The 19,829-nt window shown below is 52.3% G+C and overlaps 7 protein-coding genes across 7 annotated transcripts; 4 read left to right on the plus strand and 3 right to left on the minus strand.

Moving 5' to 3' along the window:
• Positions 1–139: 139 nt before the first annotated feature.
• Positions 140–1,552, plus strand: AYO21_06481 (hypothetical protein; the record flags this gene model as incomplete). Its single annotated transcript, XM_022656441.1, has 7 exons — positions 140–236; positions 323–371; positions 443–499; positions 569–711; positions 877–1,123; positions 1,193–1,332; positions 1,395–1,552. The coding sequence occupies 7 exons, from the start codon at positions 140–142 to the stop codon at positions 1,550–1,552; spliced, it is 891 nt and encodes a 296-aa protein (XP_022511229.1).
• Positions 1,553–2,690: 1,138 nt separating this feature from the next.
• Positions 2,691–4,423, plus strand: AYO21_06482 (hypothetical protein; the record flags this gene model as incomplete). The annotated part of the gene is made up of 3 exons (XM_022656442.1): positions 2,691–3,067; positions 3,130–3,641; positions 3,690–4,423. The coding sequence occupies 3 exons, from the start codon at positions 2,691–2,693 to the stop codon at positions 4,421–4,423; spliced, it is 1,623 nt and encodes a 540-aa protein (XP_022511230.1).
• A 696-nt stretch (positions 4,424–5,119) lies between these two features.
• On the minus strand, positions 5,120–7,084 carry AYO21_06483 (hypothetical protein; the record flags this gene model as incomplete). Its single annotated transcript, XM_022656443.1, has 1 exon — positions 5,120–7,084. The coding sequence occupies one exon, from the start codon at positions 7,082–7,084 to the stop codon at positions 5,120–5,122; it is 1,965 nt and encodes a 654-aa protein (XP_022511231.1).
• A 1,899-nt stretch (positions 7,085–8,983) lies between these two features.
• Positions 8,984–11,405, plus strand: AYO21_06484 (hypothetical protein; the record flags this gene model as incomplete). The annotated part of the gene is made up of 3 exons (XM_022656444.1): positions 8,984–9,030; positions 9,477–10,359; positions 10,410–11,405. The coding sequence occupies 3 exons, from the start codon at positions 8,984–8,986 to the stop codon at positions 11,403–11,405; spliced, it is 1,926 nt and encodes a 641-aa protein (XP_022511232.1).
• A 443-nt stretch (positions 11,406–11,848) lies between these two features.
• Positions 11,849–13,267, minus strand: AYO21_06485 (hypothetical protein; the record flags this gene model as incomplete). Its single annotated transcript, XM_022656445.1, has 5 exons — positions 11,849–12,006; positions 12,075–12,214; positions 12,297–12,878; positions 13,036–13,084; positions 13,171–13,267. The coding sequence occupies 5 exons, from the start codon at positions 13,265–13,267 to the stop codon at positions 11,849–11,851; spliced, it is 1,026 nt and encodes a 341-aa protein (XP_022511233.1).
• Positions 13,268–14,029: 762 nt separating this feature from the next.
• On the plus strand, positions 14,030–16,155 carry AYO21_06486 (hypothetical protein; the record flags this gene model as incomplete). Its single annotated transcript, XM_022656446.1, has 9 exons — positions 14,030–14,129; positions 14,191–14,265; positions 14,325–14,511; positions 14,565–14,673; positions 14,725–14,803; positions 14,862–15,129; positions 15,203–15,248; positions 15,311–15,457; positions 15,589–16,155. 9 exons carry the CDS (start codon positions 14,030–14,032, stop codon positions 16,153–16,155), a joined length of 1,578 nt encoding a protein of 525 aa, XP_022511234.1.
• A 1,131-nt stretch (positions 16,156–17,286) lies between these two features.
• On the minus strand, positions 17,287–19,588 carry AYO21_06487 (hypothetical protein; the record flags this gene model as incomplete). The annotated part of the gene is made up of 6 exons (XM_022656447.1): positions 17,287–17,690; positions 17,816–17,968; positions 18,060–18,318; positions 18,421–18,784; positions 18,878–19,119; positions 19,175–19,588. The coding sequence occupies 6 exons, from the start codon at positions 19,586–19,588 to the stop codon at positions 17,287–17,289; spliced, it is 1,836 nt and encodes a 611-aa protein (XP_022511235.1).
• Between the last annotated feature and the right edge of the window lie 241 nt (positions 19,589–19,829).

Raw genomic sequence — 19,829 nt, forward strand, 5'->3', positions numbered from 1 at the left:
GGGCTGTAATGGGTCTTGTTTCCGTTCGTTGAAAGGATACTTTGTTAGTCCAATGCTTTGAAACACCTTTGCTAATAAGAACGTGAGGAGCCAGAAGCGATGTTGAAGGCTCTCCTCACATGGTCCAGCTGCCATCACAATGGCTTTTATCGAATATCACAAAACCGGGCCCATTGACTGCCCAGCAGAGTTGAACTACGCCAAGGTGACAGGACGAACGGTGATAGTCACTGGAGGTAAGGTTTTTTATCATGCAACATGTATCTTACTTGTACGGCTTTTAGATATCTTCGATGGCTGACATGCGACTGATCGCTAAAAGGTAGCAATGGACTCGGTGAAGCCTACGTAACCGCGTTGGCAGATAGTGGGTTAGTAGTCCTTCCAACACAGTTGGGACCGTGAAGACCGCTGTGTTACTGTGCGACTGACATGGCCGTAGAGCCTTCGTTGTTAATGGTGACTTAAACCCACCAGCGAAGCCATATAAAACGTCAAAGTATGTATACGGGATGCCGGTTGCCTTCCAGATACTGGCTAGTATAAATATGGCTAACATATGTACTAGCATCCTTTTCGTCAAGTGCGATGTTTCTTCCTGGGAAGATCAGGCAGCGTTATTCGCGATGGCGAAGGCGAAATCGCCTAATGGGGGTATCGACATCGTGATCGCAAATGCGGGTGTCTTCAGGGAGGACCGTTTCTTCGAGGGTGAGCTGCCCCTTTCCCGAAACCGTTTTCTCCTGCTCTTTTATTTATACTATTTCTTCTGCCTCCTTTCACTTATGCTTCTCTTCCTCTTCTGCAACTCCCATAGACGATGGCATGGTAGGCTTACTTGCTTCTTACGAGCAGGTTTTGACTCTCCGATTCCAGTGAAAATAAATCTCAAAATGCTCGAAGTCCACGTTCACGGGGCGTACTTCACGGCCAAGCTGGCAGCACACTACTTTTCTCGTCAACCAAAAGCCAACGACCGATGCCTAATCCTGGTTGGTAGTGTAATGAGTTATCTCGACACTTATGGCGCGGTCGGCTATGGTCTTGCGAAACATGCTATTCGAGGCATGTTCGGTGTGCTTCGAAGACGAGGAATTATGAGAGTGAACATGCTTGCACCTTGGTAGGAAAGCCTTTTCTTCCAATCTCGCAAAAAGGGCGAGCGACGTACAGAGACTAATAGGTTCTGAAGGTATACACGCACCACGGTCCTCTCTCCTGAAGTCAACAAGACATTAGATGGCTTATTTGCCTCTCAAGGTCTTTCGTTCGCTCTAGTGGAGGACGCTGTCAGGGCGATGATGAGAATTGCAACCGATCCTAGCCTCAATGGTGAGTCGGCGAATTAGATATCCACCTGTTCGAAGGCGACGTGGTCCTAACGCATGACCTAGGTCATGCCCTCAGCAACGTCCCCCGAGTAGTGGCTTCTTCTGGTTACGTGGACGTCAACTCAGACGACTTTGTGGACGGCAGTCTTTTGGACAGATTCCAGAAGAGTGTCGCGGAGATCAAATATCCAAATTTGATAGCTCCGGTGAGCAAGCTCTAACCCGCGCAATGCACGCAGCTGCCTTCTTGGCTATTCAGTGCCTCCTGCTACAGGCCAATACATTGACCAAATGTTTGACTCGTCGCCATGGTAGGACGGATCATCGCTGGATAAAAGCCTGTTGGGCAGTCCAAGATCCCATAGGCCGGCGGGGCGTCGATGTTTGGGAATATTGGTGGTTGGACACCTACTCGCAGCCCCAGCCTTACTCACTTTATTGTATGTAGATGGCCAGCTCGTCCCCTCGACTATAGACAGAGGAAAAAGGAATTCAACTGAATCTTACGCATGACACCAGCCATAGCCTGCTTTATATCCCTCAGCACTGTTACCACTGTACGTCCAGCTGCAATCCACCCGCCCACGGTACCCTTGCGACCACAGTCCGCCAGAGCAAGCACCCTTCTTGACAGGATGTAGCAGATGATAGAGTTATTTTTTGGATTCTACTTCCAAAACTCAGACAGTTCAAATTATCACCGATTACCTTAATCAGCCCAAAATTCTTAGGGTGCCACAATCACATTTGAAGTATGAACTGATTTGTATCCAATTGATTTCTCCCAAGCAGCAACCTGAGACCCTTGACAATGCCAACAGTCGCTCGCATAGCTGCAGGCCTGGCACACATCAAGTGGCGTCCATGTGGCCTTGCACAAATCTCGCTTCGATTAGACATCTTCCTGTATTCCGCTCACCAACACCAATAGTTCGCACTTGCCCAGAGAACAGGACAACTGATCACGTACTTGCCGTACGGGGGGTGTTCAGCTGGCTTGACCTGAGCTGCCGTGAAGGACATTGATTCCTTCCATGTGGCAATAGAGTAGCCGGGCATTGACATCAAGACGAGCGGCTTTGAAAGGGAGCGGCTAACCTGGCTCGCTTGGGGGCCCCAGAAACACCCCCGGACCCCAGAGAGTCCCGGCATTCTCTGGACCAACCGGTAACTCTACCTCCGCTCGAGACCGGATCGTGATGAAGCCGAGCCCTCTCATACCGACATTGTTGACGAATGCATGCCCCATACGCTGGTATATACTCAATCAATTTCATCATAGCTTTTCGAAGTCGAAGACCATAAGCTCTGCTCGCCTCAGCATTGTCGCCTACCACACTCCGATCATCGAACTTCACAATGGAGCTTGAAGGGCTTCATGAGAAGCAACGTCACTACAAGACGTCCACCATCTTCCTCGTCTGCGGCGTGTCCTGGGGCGCTGCAGCCTATGGGTATTCTGCGAGCGTCATTTCGACCACTATTGCCCAGCCCACCTTCCTGAAATATATGGGCCTCGATGGGCCCAACTCCACTCAGCTCTTAGGGGCAGCAAATGCTCTTTTCTTCGTTGGCGGAGTTTTTGGCAGTTGCATGGTCGCAGCATTCGCGGACAAATATGGCCGCAAAGCGGTGATTGGTGGAGGGGCGGCTGTCGTTTTGGTATCCACAGCTCTACTAGCCGCATCTGTCCACATTGCCATGTTTATTGTCTTCCGCTTCTTTGCCGGTTTCGGGTAAGTACCGTACCCTCAGCTGCAGTAGCATTTTCTTTCCCTCCGTCGCTGAACATATCCAGTGGCTACGCAGCCCTCACAGGAGTGCCCGTCTGGGTCGCAGAAATTGTGCCGCCTAAACACCGTGGTATCCTTTCAGACATCAATCCTATTTTCATCAATATCGGATATGTATCCGCATCATGGGTCGGCGTTGGCTTCTTCTACCTCGACAATGAGAGTGCGTGGCGCGGTCCCATTGCCCTTGGGTGCTTACCGCCCTTACTTTGTTTGATCTCTCTCTGGTTCGTCCCCGAGAGCCCCCGATACCTACTACTTCAAGACCGAGCAGACGAGGCTTGGGAAATAATTCGCGACCTTCACTCGTTTCACGGCGACGACCTTCACTCGTTTCACGGCGATGAGAGCTTCGCCCAACGCGAATTCCACGAAATGAAAACCCAAATTCTCTTCGATCGGTCACTTTCAGGGGGTTATCGCGCCATCTTTAAACGACCATCATATCGGAAGCGGGCGTTGATGACCATGGGCCTAATATTCACTTTAGTTAGCTCAGGAGTGCTGGTCATCGGAAGTAAGTTTCTCACAAGTCTTGAATCCCGCATTTACGGAAGACTAACAGAACGCTTTCTGTGCAAAGATTATTCAACCATCCTATACTCACAACTAGGCTATAACAACAAAGATCAACTATTACTCCAGGCGAGCTGGCTCATCGAATCGTTCTTGATGAACCTTGTCGCTCTACTGATTATCGATCGCCTACCACGTCCCACTCTTATCACAATAGGCTTGGCCGGCTGCGTGGTGGTAGTGTCATGCGAAGCTGCACTTGTGGCGACATACCGAGACAGTGGTAACAAGGCGGGTCTGGGCGCTTGCGTTGCGTTTTTATATATGTTCAACGTCACATATGGCTGCTTTCTGGACGGCGTCACATGGTGGTATACGGCCGAGATCTTCCCAACTCACCTCCGTGCTCACGGCATGACGCTTAATATGGCCATGTACGCGCTGACCAACATCATCTGGCTGCAAGCTGCACCCACGGCATTCGCCAACATCGGATGGAAATACTACCTCTTCTTCATTTGCATCACAACTGTTGGCACGATCATCATCTGGTGGACTTTCCCTGATACCTTGAATAAGCCACTCGAAGAGGTCGCGCAGCTGTTTGGAGATAACGACTTGGTTGTGGCTTACCAAGATCTTGCTGGAAGAGGGAACGTGACCTTGGCTGAGGTTGAGCTCCAGGACAAAATCGCCACCACCACGATGGATGGGAAGGAGCATATTCGAGACCATGCGAAACATGAGGAATTCGCGTCTTCTGAGGGATCGAAGGACAAGTGACTCCAATCCCACCAACTATACAGTCGAAGCGATCGTTGGCGGCTAACTATGTGAGGGGTCAGTCGCATTCCACCACTCCGCCATCTTTCCGGGGTTATGGTCATCTGTGATGTATGTAGGACATTTTATGTATCGAGAGCGTACATTCTGCCAGTTTGTCCTTGTTCTTGACTACATAGGAATTAGCATTGGTATCCTAACCACCATCCCACCAAGCCGTCAATTTCTGTTCGGTTAAACCAGTCAATTACGATGCTCGACAAGGATAACAGTATCGTGGGAACTACGTTGCCGATTCCCAGATCGGAAGTGTATTTCCAAATAGATGCGTACTGAGATTTCCTAGATTTCTCTGAATCTTTCGAGTGTACGACCTACACTAGCCAACAAGGCCAGCTGTCTAAAGTAACAACAATTCTTCCATCATGCTCTCGGCAGCATGGTTGGAAGGCCCAAAGGGAGATATGTAACTTCGGAGGCTAGGATCGCTCAAGGGAAGACTGCAATTGTCTGAACTATCTAGAGGCAGATCCGGAGATAATGCACCTCCTGCACATGTCGAATGTCAAGATAGGAAAGCAAGGGAGTAAGAACAGTCAGTACATTTCACGACAATGTATATTCCAAATGAACCCTCTCTACGGGAATGTGGGATTGTGGCGCATGTCTTTGTGCGCCGTGAATATCTCCTTCAATCTATACAACGCCAACCAGTTCCTCCGCCGTCGCCTTCACCGTGACGTCTATGTTAGTCTTCGGGATACCTTGATCCAGTTCCTCCTGGGATGGCATCGTCAGATCTTTGGCCGGTTCACCGTCCAGCTCAAGACCGGCAAGCCGGCCATCCTTTCTCCAGGCATCCAATAGGCGGATGAAGTGAGGAGAGCCCAGGCCGTAACGGCTGGTTTTCAGCGTCTTCTCGGTAATCTGGCCCTCGTCGTTGTAGTAACTCGGCGTGCATTCGCGCAGGAAGTCTTCACGAAGCCTTCCCAACTCGATGATGGTCCGGACCCAATCCTGCTCCGCCTGTGCGGAGGTTTCGATGGTCTTCGCGCCACGCCGCAACGCCTCTGCCACCACAAAGGCTATATGTGTTGCCTGCTCGTTGAGCATGTGCGTGAAATTGGGCGCGACGGCGGTCTGCATGATACTCATGATGAAATGGTTGGGGAAGCCGCGTGTGTAGATGCCGTGGAAGGTCTCAGGCCCGTTCTTCCAGTGCTCGCCTAGTGTGATTCCGTTGCGGCCGCGCATGGTGATGCGCATCCTCTGACTGTAATCGCTGCCAATATACTCAAAGCCAGAGGCGTAGATGATGCAATCGACCTCGTACTCCTTACCCTTGGCGACGATGCCTTTCTCTGTGATCCGCTCGATACCCTGTCCCTCGGTGTCGACGAGATGGACATTCTCACGGTTGAAGACCGGAAGATATTCGTTCGAGAACGTCGGCCGCTTGCACATTTGGTTGTACCACGGCTTCAGCGCAGCCGCGGTCGCCGGGTCTTTGACCACTTCGTCGACTCTGGCACGAATGCGCTCCATCTTCTGGAAGTCGGCCATCTGCATCGCTTTGGCCAACTCTTGCGCGGCCTTGATGGGATCGGCGGCTCGCTTGCTCGCCGCGACCTTGCTGCCGGAGATGGATAGGTTGACCAGGATATCGGTCCAGCCGTCGCCGACCTCGTCTTCCTCTCCCTCCTCATGCTCACCAGACACAATGTTGTTGAAGTTGTTCATCCGATGTTGTTGCCACCCTTTTTTGGTTAGTAGGCTTTTGGCCCAGGCTGGGTCCGTGGGACGATCGAGCCGGATATCAACTGATGAGGGCGTGCGCTGGAAGACATAGAGTTCCTTGGCCGACCGTGCCACGTGGGGGATGACCTGGACTCCAGTGGCTCCGGTACCAATCACGGCGACGCGTTTATCAGCGAGCTTACTGAGATTGCCTTTTGAATCGCCTCCGGTGTATGCGTAGTCCCACCGACTGGTGTGGAAGCTGTGTCCTTTGAACGAGGGAATACCGGGGACACCAGGTAGCTTAGGTTTGTGTAAGAGCCCACCAGCAGTGGTGATGAAGCGAGCGTGGATATGATCTCCTCGGTCGGTGGTCACGTCCCATCGCTTAGTATCCTCGTTCCAGACCAGGCTCAAGGCCTCGGTGTGGAACAAGGCACGGTCGTAAAGACCGAACTTTTGGCCGATCCGTCTAGAATGCTCGTAGAGCTCGGGCGCACGAGCATATTTCTCTGTGGCCACGTAGCCCGTCTCCTCTAGAAGTGGCATATAGATATAAGCTTCGATATCGCACGCTGCTCCAGGATATCGGTTCCAGTACCAGGTGCCGCCAAAGTCTCCAGACTTGTCGATAATCTTGATGTTTTTGATCCCGGCTTCATAGAGACGTACAGCGAGGATCATTCCACTGTAACCCGCCCCGACAATGAGGTAGTCTACCTCTTGGTCGATGGGTTCTCGCTCTAGGCGCTTACTCCATGGATCTTCTGTGTAGTGCCTGAGCGCGTCCTCTTCGACGGTGTGGTACTGAGCGAGTCCATCCCGCTTTAAACGCTTATCACGTTCCTCCCTATACTTGGCTTTCAGAGCCTCGGGATCAAAGTCAGGCTCCTTTGGAAGAGACGGTTCTGCGATAGAGCCCATGACGGCTTGGAAAATGCACCAAGTCTAATAAAGTCAACAAAGTTCTGGAAGTCAATAACAATCTGCAAAGCCTGTGCGGAAAAGAGTCGAAGACAGATGCGTTTTCTCTTTTTTCCCCAGGGTCTTCTTATATTGACGGGGATCCTAGATTAGCTGTCTCAGGCTTACTGTTTCGAGCCGACGATATGGAATCTGAGGGAGGAATTGGGAATTTGATCGTATGTAGCATATGGGACTGAGGCTGGTCCAAAGCCGTGAAATCCCCACTCCGTCGGCTCCAATATGGACAGGACAAATTAAAGAGCACGGGGATCCCTTCTTTCGAGGCCAATCAAATCATGCCGCTTCGTTCGGCCAAGTATGACGAATGCCGGCTCCTTAGGTAGCACTGGCGTCTCGGCAAAATCTGAAGTGCACAGCCGATGCCGTCCCCGGCATCGACGTATTCGGCTGCACCTGCAGGGATGCTAGCCGAAGGACAGTTTAACTAAAGTGGGAACCAAGGCGTGCAAGGTAAGTAGCAGAGATGATGCTGGAGGCGAAGCCATAAGAGGCCGCGCCAAACGAAACTCCACAGGCATACAGAATGGTCGATGTTTTGTAGTGCCTTCGCGGCTTCTCCTCGAGGGTCGTCGCCGTGGATCAGGAGAGACAAGTTTTCCTACTGTGCGAAGACGAAGGTTGCTAGCGTAGCCGTATCAAAGGAAGGCTATGCTGAGAGTTTTCGACCTCGTCCAAGACCCAGGAAAGGGAGACTGAGATTCTGTAGATGTAGAAGGCAAACTCCCTTTGATAAACATGCCAAGTTTGGCATCTGATCTAAATTTGCTCTCTGAGAACCCCGGAAAGTCACTCGGCTCCGCTAAATGATTTCCTGGAGACCTGGGGAAAGGCAGTCTCGTTCGATGATCAAAGCTGGCAATAGAGCAAGAAGGGACTGATCGTCCCTGACACCCAAGTCCAAACTCCTGTAATGGCCTCTTTGCCGTGACTCGAATGCCGGGACATCGCAATGGGATATGAGCGACTCACACCAATCACGACGACTTCATCCTGGCTTGCACAAAGCCATCAAGGGATGTGTAGCCATTTTCATAGGCGCAGGGGCTCGCTGTTGAAGTCAAGGCCGCTGCGATTGACAGGATGATCCTAGAACCAATATCTACACGTGTGCAGACAGGTCGCGACTAAGCGGCCTGCGTGGAGGTTTGCCTTAGTAGCATCGCCGCAGGGCAATGCCCGTAAGCCTGGAGCACATAGCAAGGCAAGGGTCCATAAAAGGGTATTCTTGATTGCCTTGGAGCATGACAATGTTGCGATTTGATGTATCCAGAGTCATGCCTTGACCGCGCACAGGCGAGGCGTCTCCCAGTCAGATTCCTTCTGCCCGTCGCTGGAACGAGGGCAGAAGAAATTACCCGGTTCACAGCCTGGGGGACCGGATTCCCCCGTCGCCACAGGGAGGGCACATCACTCGCAAGAGGCTTGTGGAGACCCCCGGGCCCAAGGGGCCCCGGTAAGTTAGCTAGGCTCCAGTTAGGTCCCTGTGGTCCCTGTACTCCGTACAGTGTACTCGGTACCGAGTATGTCCTCTGGTGAAGTTAAAACTAACCACAGGGCTTGAACCTAGCACTCTAAATAGTTAACTAAACTACCCCGCCCCTGTAGCCCCGTGCCCCGAGTCTTGTCTCCGGACACATGCCCAGTTTCTCACGCGCGGGGTCCTCGGCAATCCAACGCGCCCATGGACTATCTTAAAGCCGGTATCCTCCTGTGACTTTCCCGAGCTACTCCAGCCACTTCTTTCTCCTCGCCGTTGTCATACCACATAGTCAATTACCGCTGTAGGGTTGCCTTTCGCTTCGCCAATGGGCAAAGTGCGGATTTCAAACCCCCAAGATGAATGTGGAAATTGAAATGTCTGGTGCACCGAACCTGAATGCCGGGTCAGCTCCCCAGCCAAATCCGCAGGCGGGCAGCCGAGTGTCGCAGAAACCGGTTAGAAAAAGGGCTCGAGCGGTTTGCCTAAGATGCCATGAGAAGAAGGTCGGTCCATCTGTCACGTGCAGACTCGGACTCTGCCCGCCCTGGTCTGATCCACTCCTCTGAGTCGTGCTGAATGGTATCGACGTTGCAGATCCGATGTGACCTAGACATGCGATGTGGAGGAGACGAACGAGCGTGCATGAACTGTACCCAGAGTCAGAGTGAATGCAGGTATGACCCCGTTTCCGAACTGGTTCCCCGCGGTTCTGGGGGCAAGACACTTACATACCTCTTCGGCCCCTGACACTGTGCTTGGGAATCGCGCATCTAATTCCGCTTGCTCTAGACCCCGTCCCTCTCGACGAGGCTTACATGACCATCAAGCCAGCCAAAACGACCGACGCAGTCTCGCAAATCGCCAATCCCGGAGTCCCAGGGTCAATGACGCCCTTAGCAGCGTCCCGGATGAAGTCACGACGGCGACCGTCTATCAATTCCCCCCTTTGCCTCCTATTGATCAGACGAGATCAGTGGAAGGGCAGCCTTCTCAGAGCATGGTCTCGGAGTCTGCCCATCTGCCGCAATCTTCATCCCAACGCATAACACGGCCGCCTTCCTATGTCTCTGCTACCTCAAGCCACAATGATGGACCTCTCGCAGCGTCGAGTCTCCCGGTCACCAAGCATGCTTACTCGACTTCATACAGTGAAGCGAGCAATCACCCTCAAGCGAGCTATCTGGGGGAATCGGGCTATATGCCATTCCTCAATCATGAACAACATACGTCCAGCAAGACTGGTGGTGGCCCAGTCACCATCGAAATTCGCCAGACCGTCAACCCTTTGTCTCCCGCCCTGCGAAAGTCTTATACTGAGATCTTTATTAAACATTGCTTCACCTTCTGTCCTGTACTTGATCCTTCTCTGCTCGCGCTACCCGAGTTTGAGAACTCTCTTGCCCTTCAGCAATCGATTGGCTTGATTGGAAGTGTCATCCAGCCTTCTCTGCTTCACGGAGATACACCCGCCGCGTACTACGAAAATGCCAGGTTGTTGATCCAAGGTGGCTACGAGCCCAACCCACTCGCGGCTTTGATGGCTGTCATGCTTTTCTACTGGTTTGCTGCCGCCCCGCCCACCGTGATCAGCATGAACGGCGTATGGTGGTGGATAGGAGTCGCTGTTCGTCAGGCTCAGGAGCTGGGCCTGCATCGTGAATGCAACGCCGGTCAGACCTTTCGACCCGGAGAAAGTATTGGGCTACGTCATCGAATATGGTGGACTCTATTTGTATGTAGCCTTTAATCCTGGGGTTCGAGTGATGCCTAACTTTTCAGCAGGCTAGGGAGAGACTTACCGCCATCTGTCAAGGGAGGCCGTGCATTATCAACCCGAGAGATTGTGACGTCCGTGAACCGTCACCGACCGATTTCCCTGACCCGGACGACCCCAGGGCGATGGTTTTCGTGCAATGGGTCCGACTTTGCGCCATCGTGGGTAGGGTAGGCGACCACCTTCGTCGAAATCCAAATGGGGCGCAAGTGGCCCATGAGCGTCTTGAAGAGTTGAGGAAATGGGCACAGAACCTACCCGAGTCATTGCGTTTGCCCTTTACCCGGGCCACAAGTACGGAACTAGATGCAGACCTCTATCAGCTTCACCTGCCATACCTGTCATGCATTGCGCTCCTCCACATGAAGAAGTCGAGCCAGGCTTTGCCCAAGGCTTACACACCAGCACTTCTAGCCGCGTCGTGCACCGCACGAATCTTTGAGGAGATTCTGGTTAGAGGTTCATTACGGTTCCTCCAAGGTATGGCTGGGTGGCACATTGCGATAGCCCTAATGGCCCTGCTACACGTGCGGCAGGTCGGACGTTTACAGGAAGCGGCTGACGAGCATATCCGCGTTCTGCGAGTGGCGCTGCGAGAGTTGGCCCGACGATTTGACTCCGCCAAAATGTATGACCGGAGCATTGAGAACCTTCTCAATGCGCAGCAGAGACACAACGCGCTTCTTGACCCGCAAGAGGAGAGACCACAGCATTTCTCTGACGAGTCGCCTGTCGTTATGAATCAGGAAGTGGATCCTGTTCTGCAGGATGAACAGCAGGATTGGTTGAAGTACTTCCCTGGCCTTCCCACCAACCTGAGCCCGTTGCTCGAGATCCTGTTGGTCAATAATCAGCCAACCCTGTTTTCGGATTTCGGCAGCGGCAATGATCTCAGCTATCTGCTCTACGACATTTTCGATAATCCTCTAGATGGCATCAATGGCGGACCGTCTGATCATCTCGCTGGTTGGGGAATGAGCATGACCAACGGTTCATTCATTTAACTTGGATGACTCCTGGCATTGGTCCATTGAAAAGAGACGAAAGAAACGAGTCGATTCGGAGGCCACTCTCGAACTCGACGCAATTATTGTCGTGTTAGAAACCACAATTTTTGTCGCCTCTGTTCAGCATTGAATCTTCTCCGAAGCTCTTCTTCCGCTGCCACACATGCACCGTGAACTCCACGGAACGGTCAGAGAATTGCTGCCACACAGAGCGCAAGGACGGAGGGGCTTTGTTGACCTCGTCTACCTTAGCCTAACCTAGAAAAGCCTCACGCTCCTCACGTGCAGCGGTCACTAGCTATGCATGTCCACCGCTCAGGGAAAGTCTTGGATTTTATTTGAGATGTCTGCGGCGTGGTGCTTGGACGCATGACTATTTCGTGGTTATGTATGTCACTGAAACCAACATCACACCACGACCGCACCACGACCCAACTCCCTTATTTCTTGCTGGGAGGAGACGCCATATGGGTGTACTTGATCTGTGCGACACTTCTCTGGAAACGGTCCAAAATAGAGCCCTCCTCAAAGTCGTCCATGGCGAAGTCCACGTATCCAGAACGAGCCACAAGTCGAGGGACGTTACTGAGGGTGCGACCTGAAGGATGTGTTAGCATTTGATATCACGGCGGCGGCGCGAACACACTCTGGGTATCAGGGACTTACCGTTGAGGGTTGGGTCTGTTGCTATTCTCATAATCACTTTGACCGCATCGTTCACCTCGGCAAAGGATAGACCTTGAGAGGCAAAAAGGTCCTCTAGGTAATTTTGGAATTCAGCAGTATTGACAGTGGAAGGAGTATACCTGTTCATTCCGGTTAGTTAGTGACGATGCCTTGAAACCCTCTTTTTTACGCCGCTTCGAACTCAACGAGAGAAGCACTCACCAGGGTGCTAGCATGTTCACACGCATTATGCCACGCCTCCGCAGAACACCCATCAGACCTCGAACGCCATGTTTGGACATGCCATAGCTAACCGCGCCGTACGTGTCAAGATAGCTCATGACACTACCAATCAGAATTAGGCATCGGTCATACTTGTCTTCTGGTTGCTGGCTGAAGTAGTGAGCTGCCAGCTTGGCTGTGTAGAACACTCCATAGATATTAACATCCATCATTTTGAGATTGGGCTTGGTTGGAACGGGTGAGTCCAGGCCTGTTTGAGAAAGGTCGATGAGCAGAGTGTTTTCACCATTGTTCAGAGGGAATGATCCCACGAGCGCAGAGAAGGATTCAAACTGTTGGCAAGACAAGGGCGACGACGTACCGGCGAAGAAAAGGTCTTCCTTGAAGATGCCGGCATTTGCAATCACGACATCAATTCCTCCATTAGGGGATTTGGCCCGGGCCGTCTCGAACAAGGCCACCAGATCGTCCCAAGAGGTGACGTCGCATGTTACAAAGAGAATGCTGCCGGTAGAGCTTAGCATGAGATGGTCCGCAGCCAGCATGGCTTCCAGGAGGAACCTAAAACTGTTCCACAACATGCTTACTTGGACTCAGAGTACGGCTTTTGAGGTGGGAAAAGGTCTCCGTTGACCACAAATGCTCTTGTTCAGTCTCTGTCAGTTTCCCGGACAAACTTTTGATGCTTGCGGTGGTCAAGAAAAGGGGAGGCACCAACCCGTTTTCAGCAAACGCTTTGATGTACGCTGCTCCCAGTCCGTTACTGCCTGGTCACGACAGTTCCTGTGTCAGCAAGGGATGTCTTCTAAAACAAACAGACGACTCGCATGAGGGAGCCAATCATGGATCTTACCGCCCGTAATGATCACGGTCTTCCCTTGCACCTTGGAATAGTCCACGTCGGCTGGGCAGTCCGCCGGACCCGTCTTGGTATATGCGAAAACTGACATGGAGAATGAGATCCAAGGATGGGCAGATGCTTGCAACAATAGAATGGTGCTTCAATCTCGAATGCCACTGAACAGAACGAGCTTTTCTTGCAAGATAATGGCTGTGAAAGCTCTCGTCCTCTATTCGGGACACAGGAAGAGTCTTTGATGAGCGTTCAATTGAGCATGGACCGATGTGACCGGCATCCGCATAGACTGCCGCAGACGCACCAGAAACAGCATTGCCCGGTCCGTTCATTCTTCAAAGATGCAGCAGAGGCGCAATAGCCGGCAACTAGTCTCTCCTGGCGACCATTTCTGGGGATGTTGTTACCGTCCTCTACCGTGTCTTCGGCTATGATGCTGCTTCACCATCCCTTCTGCCCCAGATGGGGAAAGTATCTGACCCCAGGAGCCGGCACGCCGTGGGGGACTCCACGACACGTCGGCAGCCCGCAAGACACCTTGACTTCTCCCAACATTTTGGTGTATTCTGGGGGAGCCGAGCCAGACCGGTCTGGCTCTTGTTGTACCCGAGGCGTTCGAGCAGTCATGAAGTCTACACAAGGACTGCGCAGGGGGCAGAAGCATCGGCCGGAGAGGAATCTATATGACCTGCCCGTATTCTGACACTCTTTCAGCGAGACGTCCCTCAGCTACTTGGGTCCTGATATCGATAGGACATAGCTGCTCTCTGTCTTTCTCCTGAGTGTGTCACCCCGTGGACAACCGACCCTTTATCCACCCTGCACAGTGCTTCACAGCTCATCAAGGTTCGCAGCCATGGGGGGTGCAAGTGCTTACAATTTCATGGTCGCTGCCGCAGTGACGGTCGGCTCGTTCACATATGGGTTCAACAACTCTGTCATAGCACCCGTCTATGGTAAGGCACAGAGTTCTTTGCTCTTCTGTCCCGTCTGGCTAATATTGATTCTGGCAATCAGGAATCCCGGCTTTCCTCAACTACTTTGGTCTTTCCGCTGACACCGATGATCAACGGACAGCGAGCATCATAGGAGGTACAGGCTGGCAACCCCCATCACCCGGTTTTGCCAGTGATGCTAAAAGATAGCTACAGCTGCCAATGGCCTTTTCTTCGGCGGCGGAATGCTGGGCTGCTTCACAGTTGCATGGAAAGGCGATTTCTACGGCCGTGTCCGTAACTTACAAATCGCCGCTGCAACATGTCTGATTGCCGCCATCATTCAAGGTGCTTCAGTTCATATTGCCATGTTCATCGTCGGAAGATTCATCAGTGGCTATGGGTGAGTCTCCACCACAGGGGAAACCACCCAAAGCCAAGACTGACGTTGTCCAGTTCGGGCGCCATAGTCTCTTTGATTCCCACTTACTTATCTGAGATTGCACCGCCTCACATGCGAGGCCGTATGGTTGGCCTCGCGGCCGTGGGACAGGTCACTGGCTATGTAAGACGAATGACTTCTCCCCGGGCTCTCAAGGTGCTAATGTGTATCCAGTCCGTCGCAGGCTGGGCCGGCTACGGATGCTATTTCGGAAATGCCAGTACATCCTGGCGTTTGCTGGTTTGCCTTCAAGGTAAGATTGAGAGCTCTTTCAACACGAGAGCGACATGTGCTAAAAGCCCACTCCATAGTCATTTCACCTGCCTTCATTCTTGCCGTGTCGCCCTGGCTGCCCGAGTCTCCCAGGTGGCTGATGCTGCGTGGTCTCCATGCAGAGGCCTTCGCCAGCCTCAAGAAACTGCACCACACAGCCCACGACACCGACGACATTTTGGCCCGAGAGGAGTATCTGCAGATCAAAAAGCAGGTCAACCTTGACATCTTGAAGCCGCGCACCCTCTGGGCCATTTTGAAGATTCCATCCTATAGAAGACGCCTGTTCACCGCAATGTTTCTCGAGTGGGTCCTACTTCTTTTTTTCGACCCCATTTGAGCCATTGTTTACTTTGGCTGACTTTGGCGCGTCCTTTAGGTTCTTGTACCAAAGCACCGGTGTGTTGGTTGTCAACAACTATCAGGTATGCCACCTTCCTTTCCTTTCCCGCTTTGCCACCACCGCAGACTAACACAGAACGTCTAGGTTCTGCTCTACAGTAACCTGGGTCTGAATGGTTCCGTTACACTCCTGCTCTATGCCGTCTACTGCTCCTGGGCGGGCGTGGTGAACTTTGCATCTACCTACTTTATCGACAGATTTGGCCGTGTGAAGATGATGATCTGGGGAACAGTAAGTAATATCATACTCTGGCCCTCGGACGTCTGAATGATTGCATTTCTAGTGGTTGGGTCGTCAAGGGCGCCTTACCCTCGCCTTAAAGCCTTCCCTAAGCCACAAACTGACTATGTTCATTGCCCCAGATTGGCTCCATTGCCAACATTATCCTGCTGATGTCGATGATCGCAAAGTACGGCGGCACCACCAACAAGATCGCCAACGGCTTCGGCGTCTTCTTCTTGTTCTTCTACGTCACATGGTACGGTTTCGGCATCGACCCTACAATCTACGTCTATATGTCTGAGCTCTTCCCGACCCACGTCCGCTCCCAAGGCGTCGCCATGGGCCTGGCCAGCTTTCTGGGCTCGGCTCTGGTGTACAACGAAGTGGCGGGGACAGCGTTCGCCACTATCGGCTGGAAGTACTACCTTGTCTTCATCGCCGTGACGCTCGCCGGTCTCCCGTTCCTGTTGTTCTGCTGCCCAGAGACCAAGGGCCTGACGCTCGAGGAGGTGGGCCAGCTGTTTGGCGACGAGGTCGGTCTGGATCTCACGCACATGACGCCCGAGCAGAGGCAAGAGCTCGACCGAAAGCTTCTGGCCGAGGATCCAATCTTGAACGCTGGACGTTCGTCACCACCGGAGACGGACGTCGAGACCAAGAGCGCCATACCTGGTCGAACTGTACACCTCGAGGTGGCAGATGTATAGACAGGCCTTGCCTCGTTTACCTGACATGTGTTGCACCCCGTAGCGACATTCGAATGAGTTTGAATTGGAGAAAGTTCGAATGGATGGCAGAACGATGTCATGACGACCGATTAGGACGTGGTGTCTCCCCTCAAGTGGTATTACTTTCTACATCAGTCTTGTTCCCAGATAGTAGGACATTTCGCTCGCTACCGGCCTACTATGACTTTGGAGACAGAAATCTCACAACTTTGCTAGACAACACGATCAATCCTACTGTATTCCGTATCGGGGATGGAAATTTGGGTGTAGACATCTACCTGCTACTACTGCTTTGTTCTGTCTGAATACACCTCCGACCTACTACTCGATTATTCTGTCAATGAACTTGAGGCTGCCGCCATGCTCTCCTTGCTCTCCCCAGTAGAATTCAATCGAATTCAACACTTTGCATCACGTGTGCTGGTCTTGGTGAACCTCAAGACTATACTGTACCTCCAGCACCCTTGGGAAGACAGGCGGATCCAACGAGAAGAGAAAGACAAGCTACGTGGGTACTTCTGCCGCCATGGACTTATCAGTGCCGACTTCGTATGAAGTATGTTGTCTACGCTGTGATCAAGCACACTTAACACTCTGCATATATATCGGCATTCATTGCTCTGCGGCCCTTTTGCTGAAGTGGTTGGGAGCCTCAGTGCTGTGGTGAGGTGGGTTAATCTGGGCAGGAGGCGCCCATATGACTTTCCCAGCTTCAGGCACCCCCAGACAAAGGCCAGGATCAAGTGTTCTCAAATCCAATTCATCCATTCTTCCGATCTGGCTTGGTAGGAACGGAGGGAACATTTCATCCTTGGCCAGGAACACGGTCATGAGAAGGAGCGAAACAACAAGGGACACAGAACGAGGCGTACGCACAACAGCCAGAGAGCCGAGAAATCGCAAGATATGAGATGGAGATCGATTCGTTTATACAAGAGAACAAGAACAGGAAAATGTCAAGGTCCAAACTCATCGAGCGAGCAGACCAAAGTCCTTTTTATACTCCAGTTATGGAAGACTGGAAAATGTCTCTCTATCTGCTCCGAACTTGGGAGCGGAGGCAACAAAAAGGGGGATGTCTGTCTAAATCAAACTAACTAGCAGCTCCAACTACTTCTCCACATACCAGGCCAAATCGTTATTGTCGTCCAACTCGTACTCCGTGAATCCATTGCCCATGAACTTGAAGCGGTTGGGGCTTCGGTACTTGATATCGAAGTCCTCGGCGCGCAGGTCGCTGATGAGTCTCTTGAAGAGCAGCGCACTTCCGGGGAACGTGGCCGTCACGCGACCGTCAACGCGGTTCTTCTTGTACCAACTCCGGCAGGCACCGGTCCAGGTCAAGGTCTTGTGGATGCGGTCCCCGTAGGTGACGAACTCGTCGACGACTTCTTGTTTGGGGACGACGGACTTGATGTCTTCGGTCGCGATCTTCTTCATCCATTTGATCATATACTCGGCTACCCAGCCGAGACCTTCGACTAATGAACCGTGACCAACGACGGCGTTGGGGCCTGAATAAAGTAGGTGAGCTTTAGGACTGGCTGATGTGGAAACAGAGACCGGTGGGGAGACCCCCCCACCCGGGGGCGGGGTTGGTGATGAGACTCCTACAACTAAAGGAGAAAAGGACACTTACCGGTGAAGATGAAGTAGTTGGGAAATTCGGGACAGCCGACGGACAGGTACGACTCGGGTTCGTCAGCCCATTTTTCTGCCAGACTGGTCTGGTTCTGCCCGATGATCGGGTAGTGTGGGCAATGGGAAACGTCAAACCCAGTGGCGCAGACGACTGTGAAGAAAAATGCAGAGTTAGTACAGTGCTACGCCAGCTGAGACCCCGGAGAGGCAGTGATGGGGGCCAGTGGGTGGTGACCACATACCGACATTGACCTCCAGCGACTGGCCATCAGCCGTGTGCACGGCATTTTCCGTGATCTTGGTGATTGGGTTCATGTTGAGATGGACGTTGGGCAGGAGGAAGGACTCGAGATAGCCTTCTCCAGGCGTCACCCGCCGGCAGCCCAATTCCCACTTGGGGATGAGCTTCTCGCACAGTTCCTTGTTGTATTGCAGCTTCTCCGACATTTGTTTAATCGCGAACTTGGTGGCGTCAAGGTTCTCTGCTGAATCCCTCACGAACTAGTATGCTTGTTAGCTGCCTAGTCGCCATCATCGCGCACAGCATATGATATTCAGCGGAGAGAGAGGAAGGGGGAGAGAGAGAAGCAGGGATGTCCTTACTAATCTAAAGGCTTTATTAATACGGTGGATGAGTTCTTTTCTGTATTTGTTGTGGTAAACTGGATCTGTCTCAAACTGTCTCTTTTGCTCCTCCGTGTATACTGGGTTGGGGTCTGTTTCGTTTCGGCCGAGGAGCATCGACGGGGACATACGCGAGATGACCCACGTAGGTCCGCGCTGGAAGCTTGTCACGTCGGTGCCCTCGGTCTTTGCGAGGGATGGGAGGATCTGGATGCCAGATGAACCGTTACCGATGAGGGCGATGCGCTTATTCGAGTAGTCGTAGTCGTGGTCCCATTCGGCTGAATGGACCAGTTTCCCTTTGAAAGAATGGAGACCTTCGATTTCGGGCCATTTCCAGAGACTTGTTCGAAGTTAGCGTGTCAGGGTTCTGATGAGGGATGGACGATATCCAAGGGGTTGATCCAGAGGAAAGACCAGAGATCGAGCAACATACTTGAGGAATCCTTGACCGGACACCAAGATGTCGGCGTATTCTTCGCGTTGGACACCGTTGTGTTCGACAACCACTTTCCACGTCCCAGTATCTTCCTGCCAGTACGCCCCCACGACCTTGGTGTTCAACTGGATATCTCGATCAAGGTTCCACTTTCGCACTGTGCGGGAGATGTATTCGAAGATCTCCGCCCCGCTGGCATAAAACCTGCTCCATCGTGGATTCGGGTCAAAGGGGAAAGCCTGGTAATGCAAGGTTAGCAAGTCTCCAGCTCAGAAACAGAGCATAGAAGCATACGTAGAGATGAGCAGCCACGTCACACTGGACACCGGGATACGTGTTGACCAGCCATGTTCCTCCGATATCGCCTCTCGCCTCGAAGATGACGTTCTCCACGATATCTTGCATCTCAGGATGTTGGTATCGGAGCTTATGCGCCAGAGTCAAGCCTGAAAAGCCAGCGCCAATTGTGATCACGCGTAGCTTACGAGGCTTGTAGCTCGGCTGGTTGTTGAGAGGAATTGCAATCTCGCTCTTCCTGTCTGTCGCCGTCTGAGCCTCGCCATTGTCGGCGGCGGTATTTGTTTGTGGCACTGTTACATGCTTTCCGACGCCATTTGGGACGCCATTCGCGACTCCATTGGTCTGGTGGTCTTGCTCAAGGGACAAGGCCCCATCGGAGACAAAGCCAGCAACGGCTGCAGGAGGCATCTTTGGTTGGGTTCAGAGTGATTGACTCTTGGAGTCGAAATCTTGCAGCCACAAGGAGTATCAGGCGCGTATAAAGAATGTTTGCAGATTTAGAAAAGCACTGGGTTCGCCACAGACGCATCTCTGGTTACAGTCTAGGTATTTGCGATTCTGGTAGTTGATGAGCCAGTTTGGGTGATAGTGAGCCGGAGCCGAGAGAAGTCTGCCGAACATCACCTGATTGATCAAGCAAGAAAGGACC

Source organism: Fonsecaea monophora, assembly GCF_001642475.1.
Source record: "Fonsecaea monophora strain CBS 269.37 chromosome Unknown Scaff45, whole genome shotgun sequence".
Classification (NCBI taxonomy): domain Eukaryota; kingdom Fungi; phylum Ascomycota; class Eurotiomycetes; order Chaetothyriales; family Herpotrichiellaceae; genus Fonsecaea; species Fonsecaea monophora.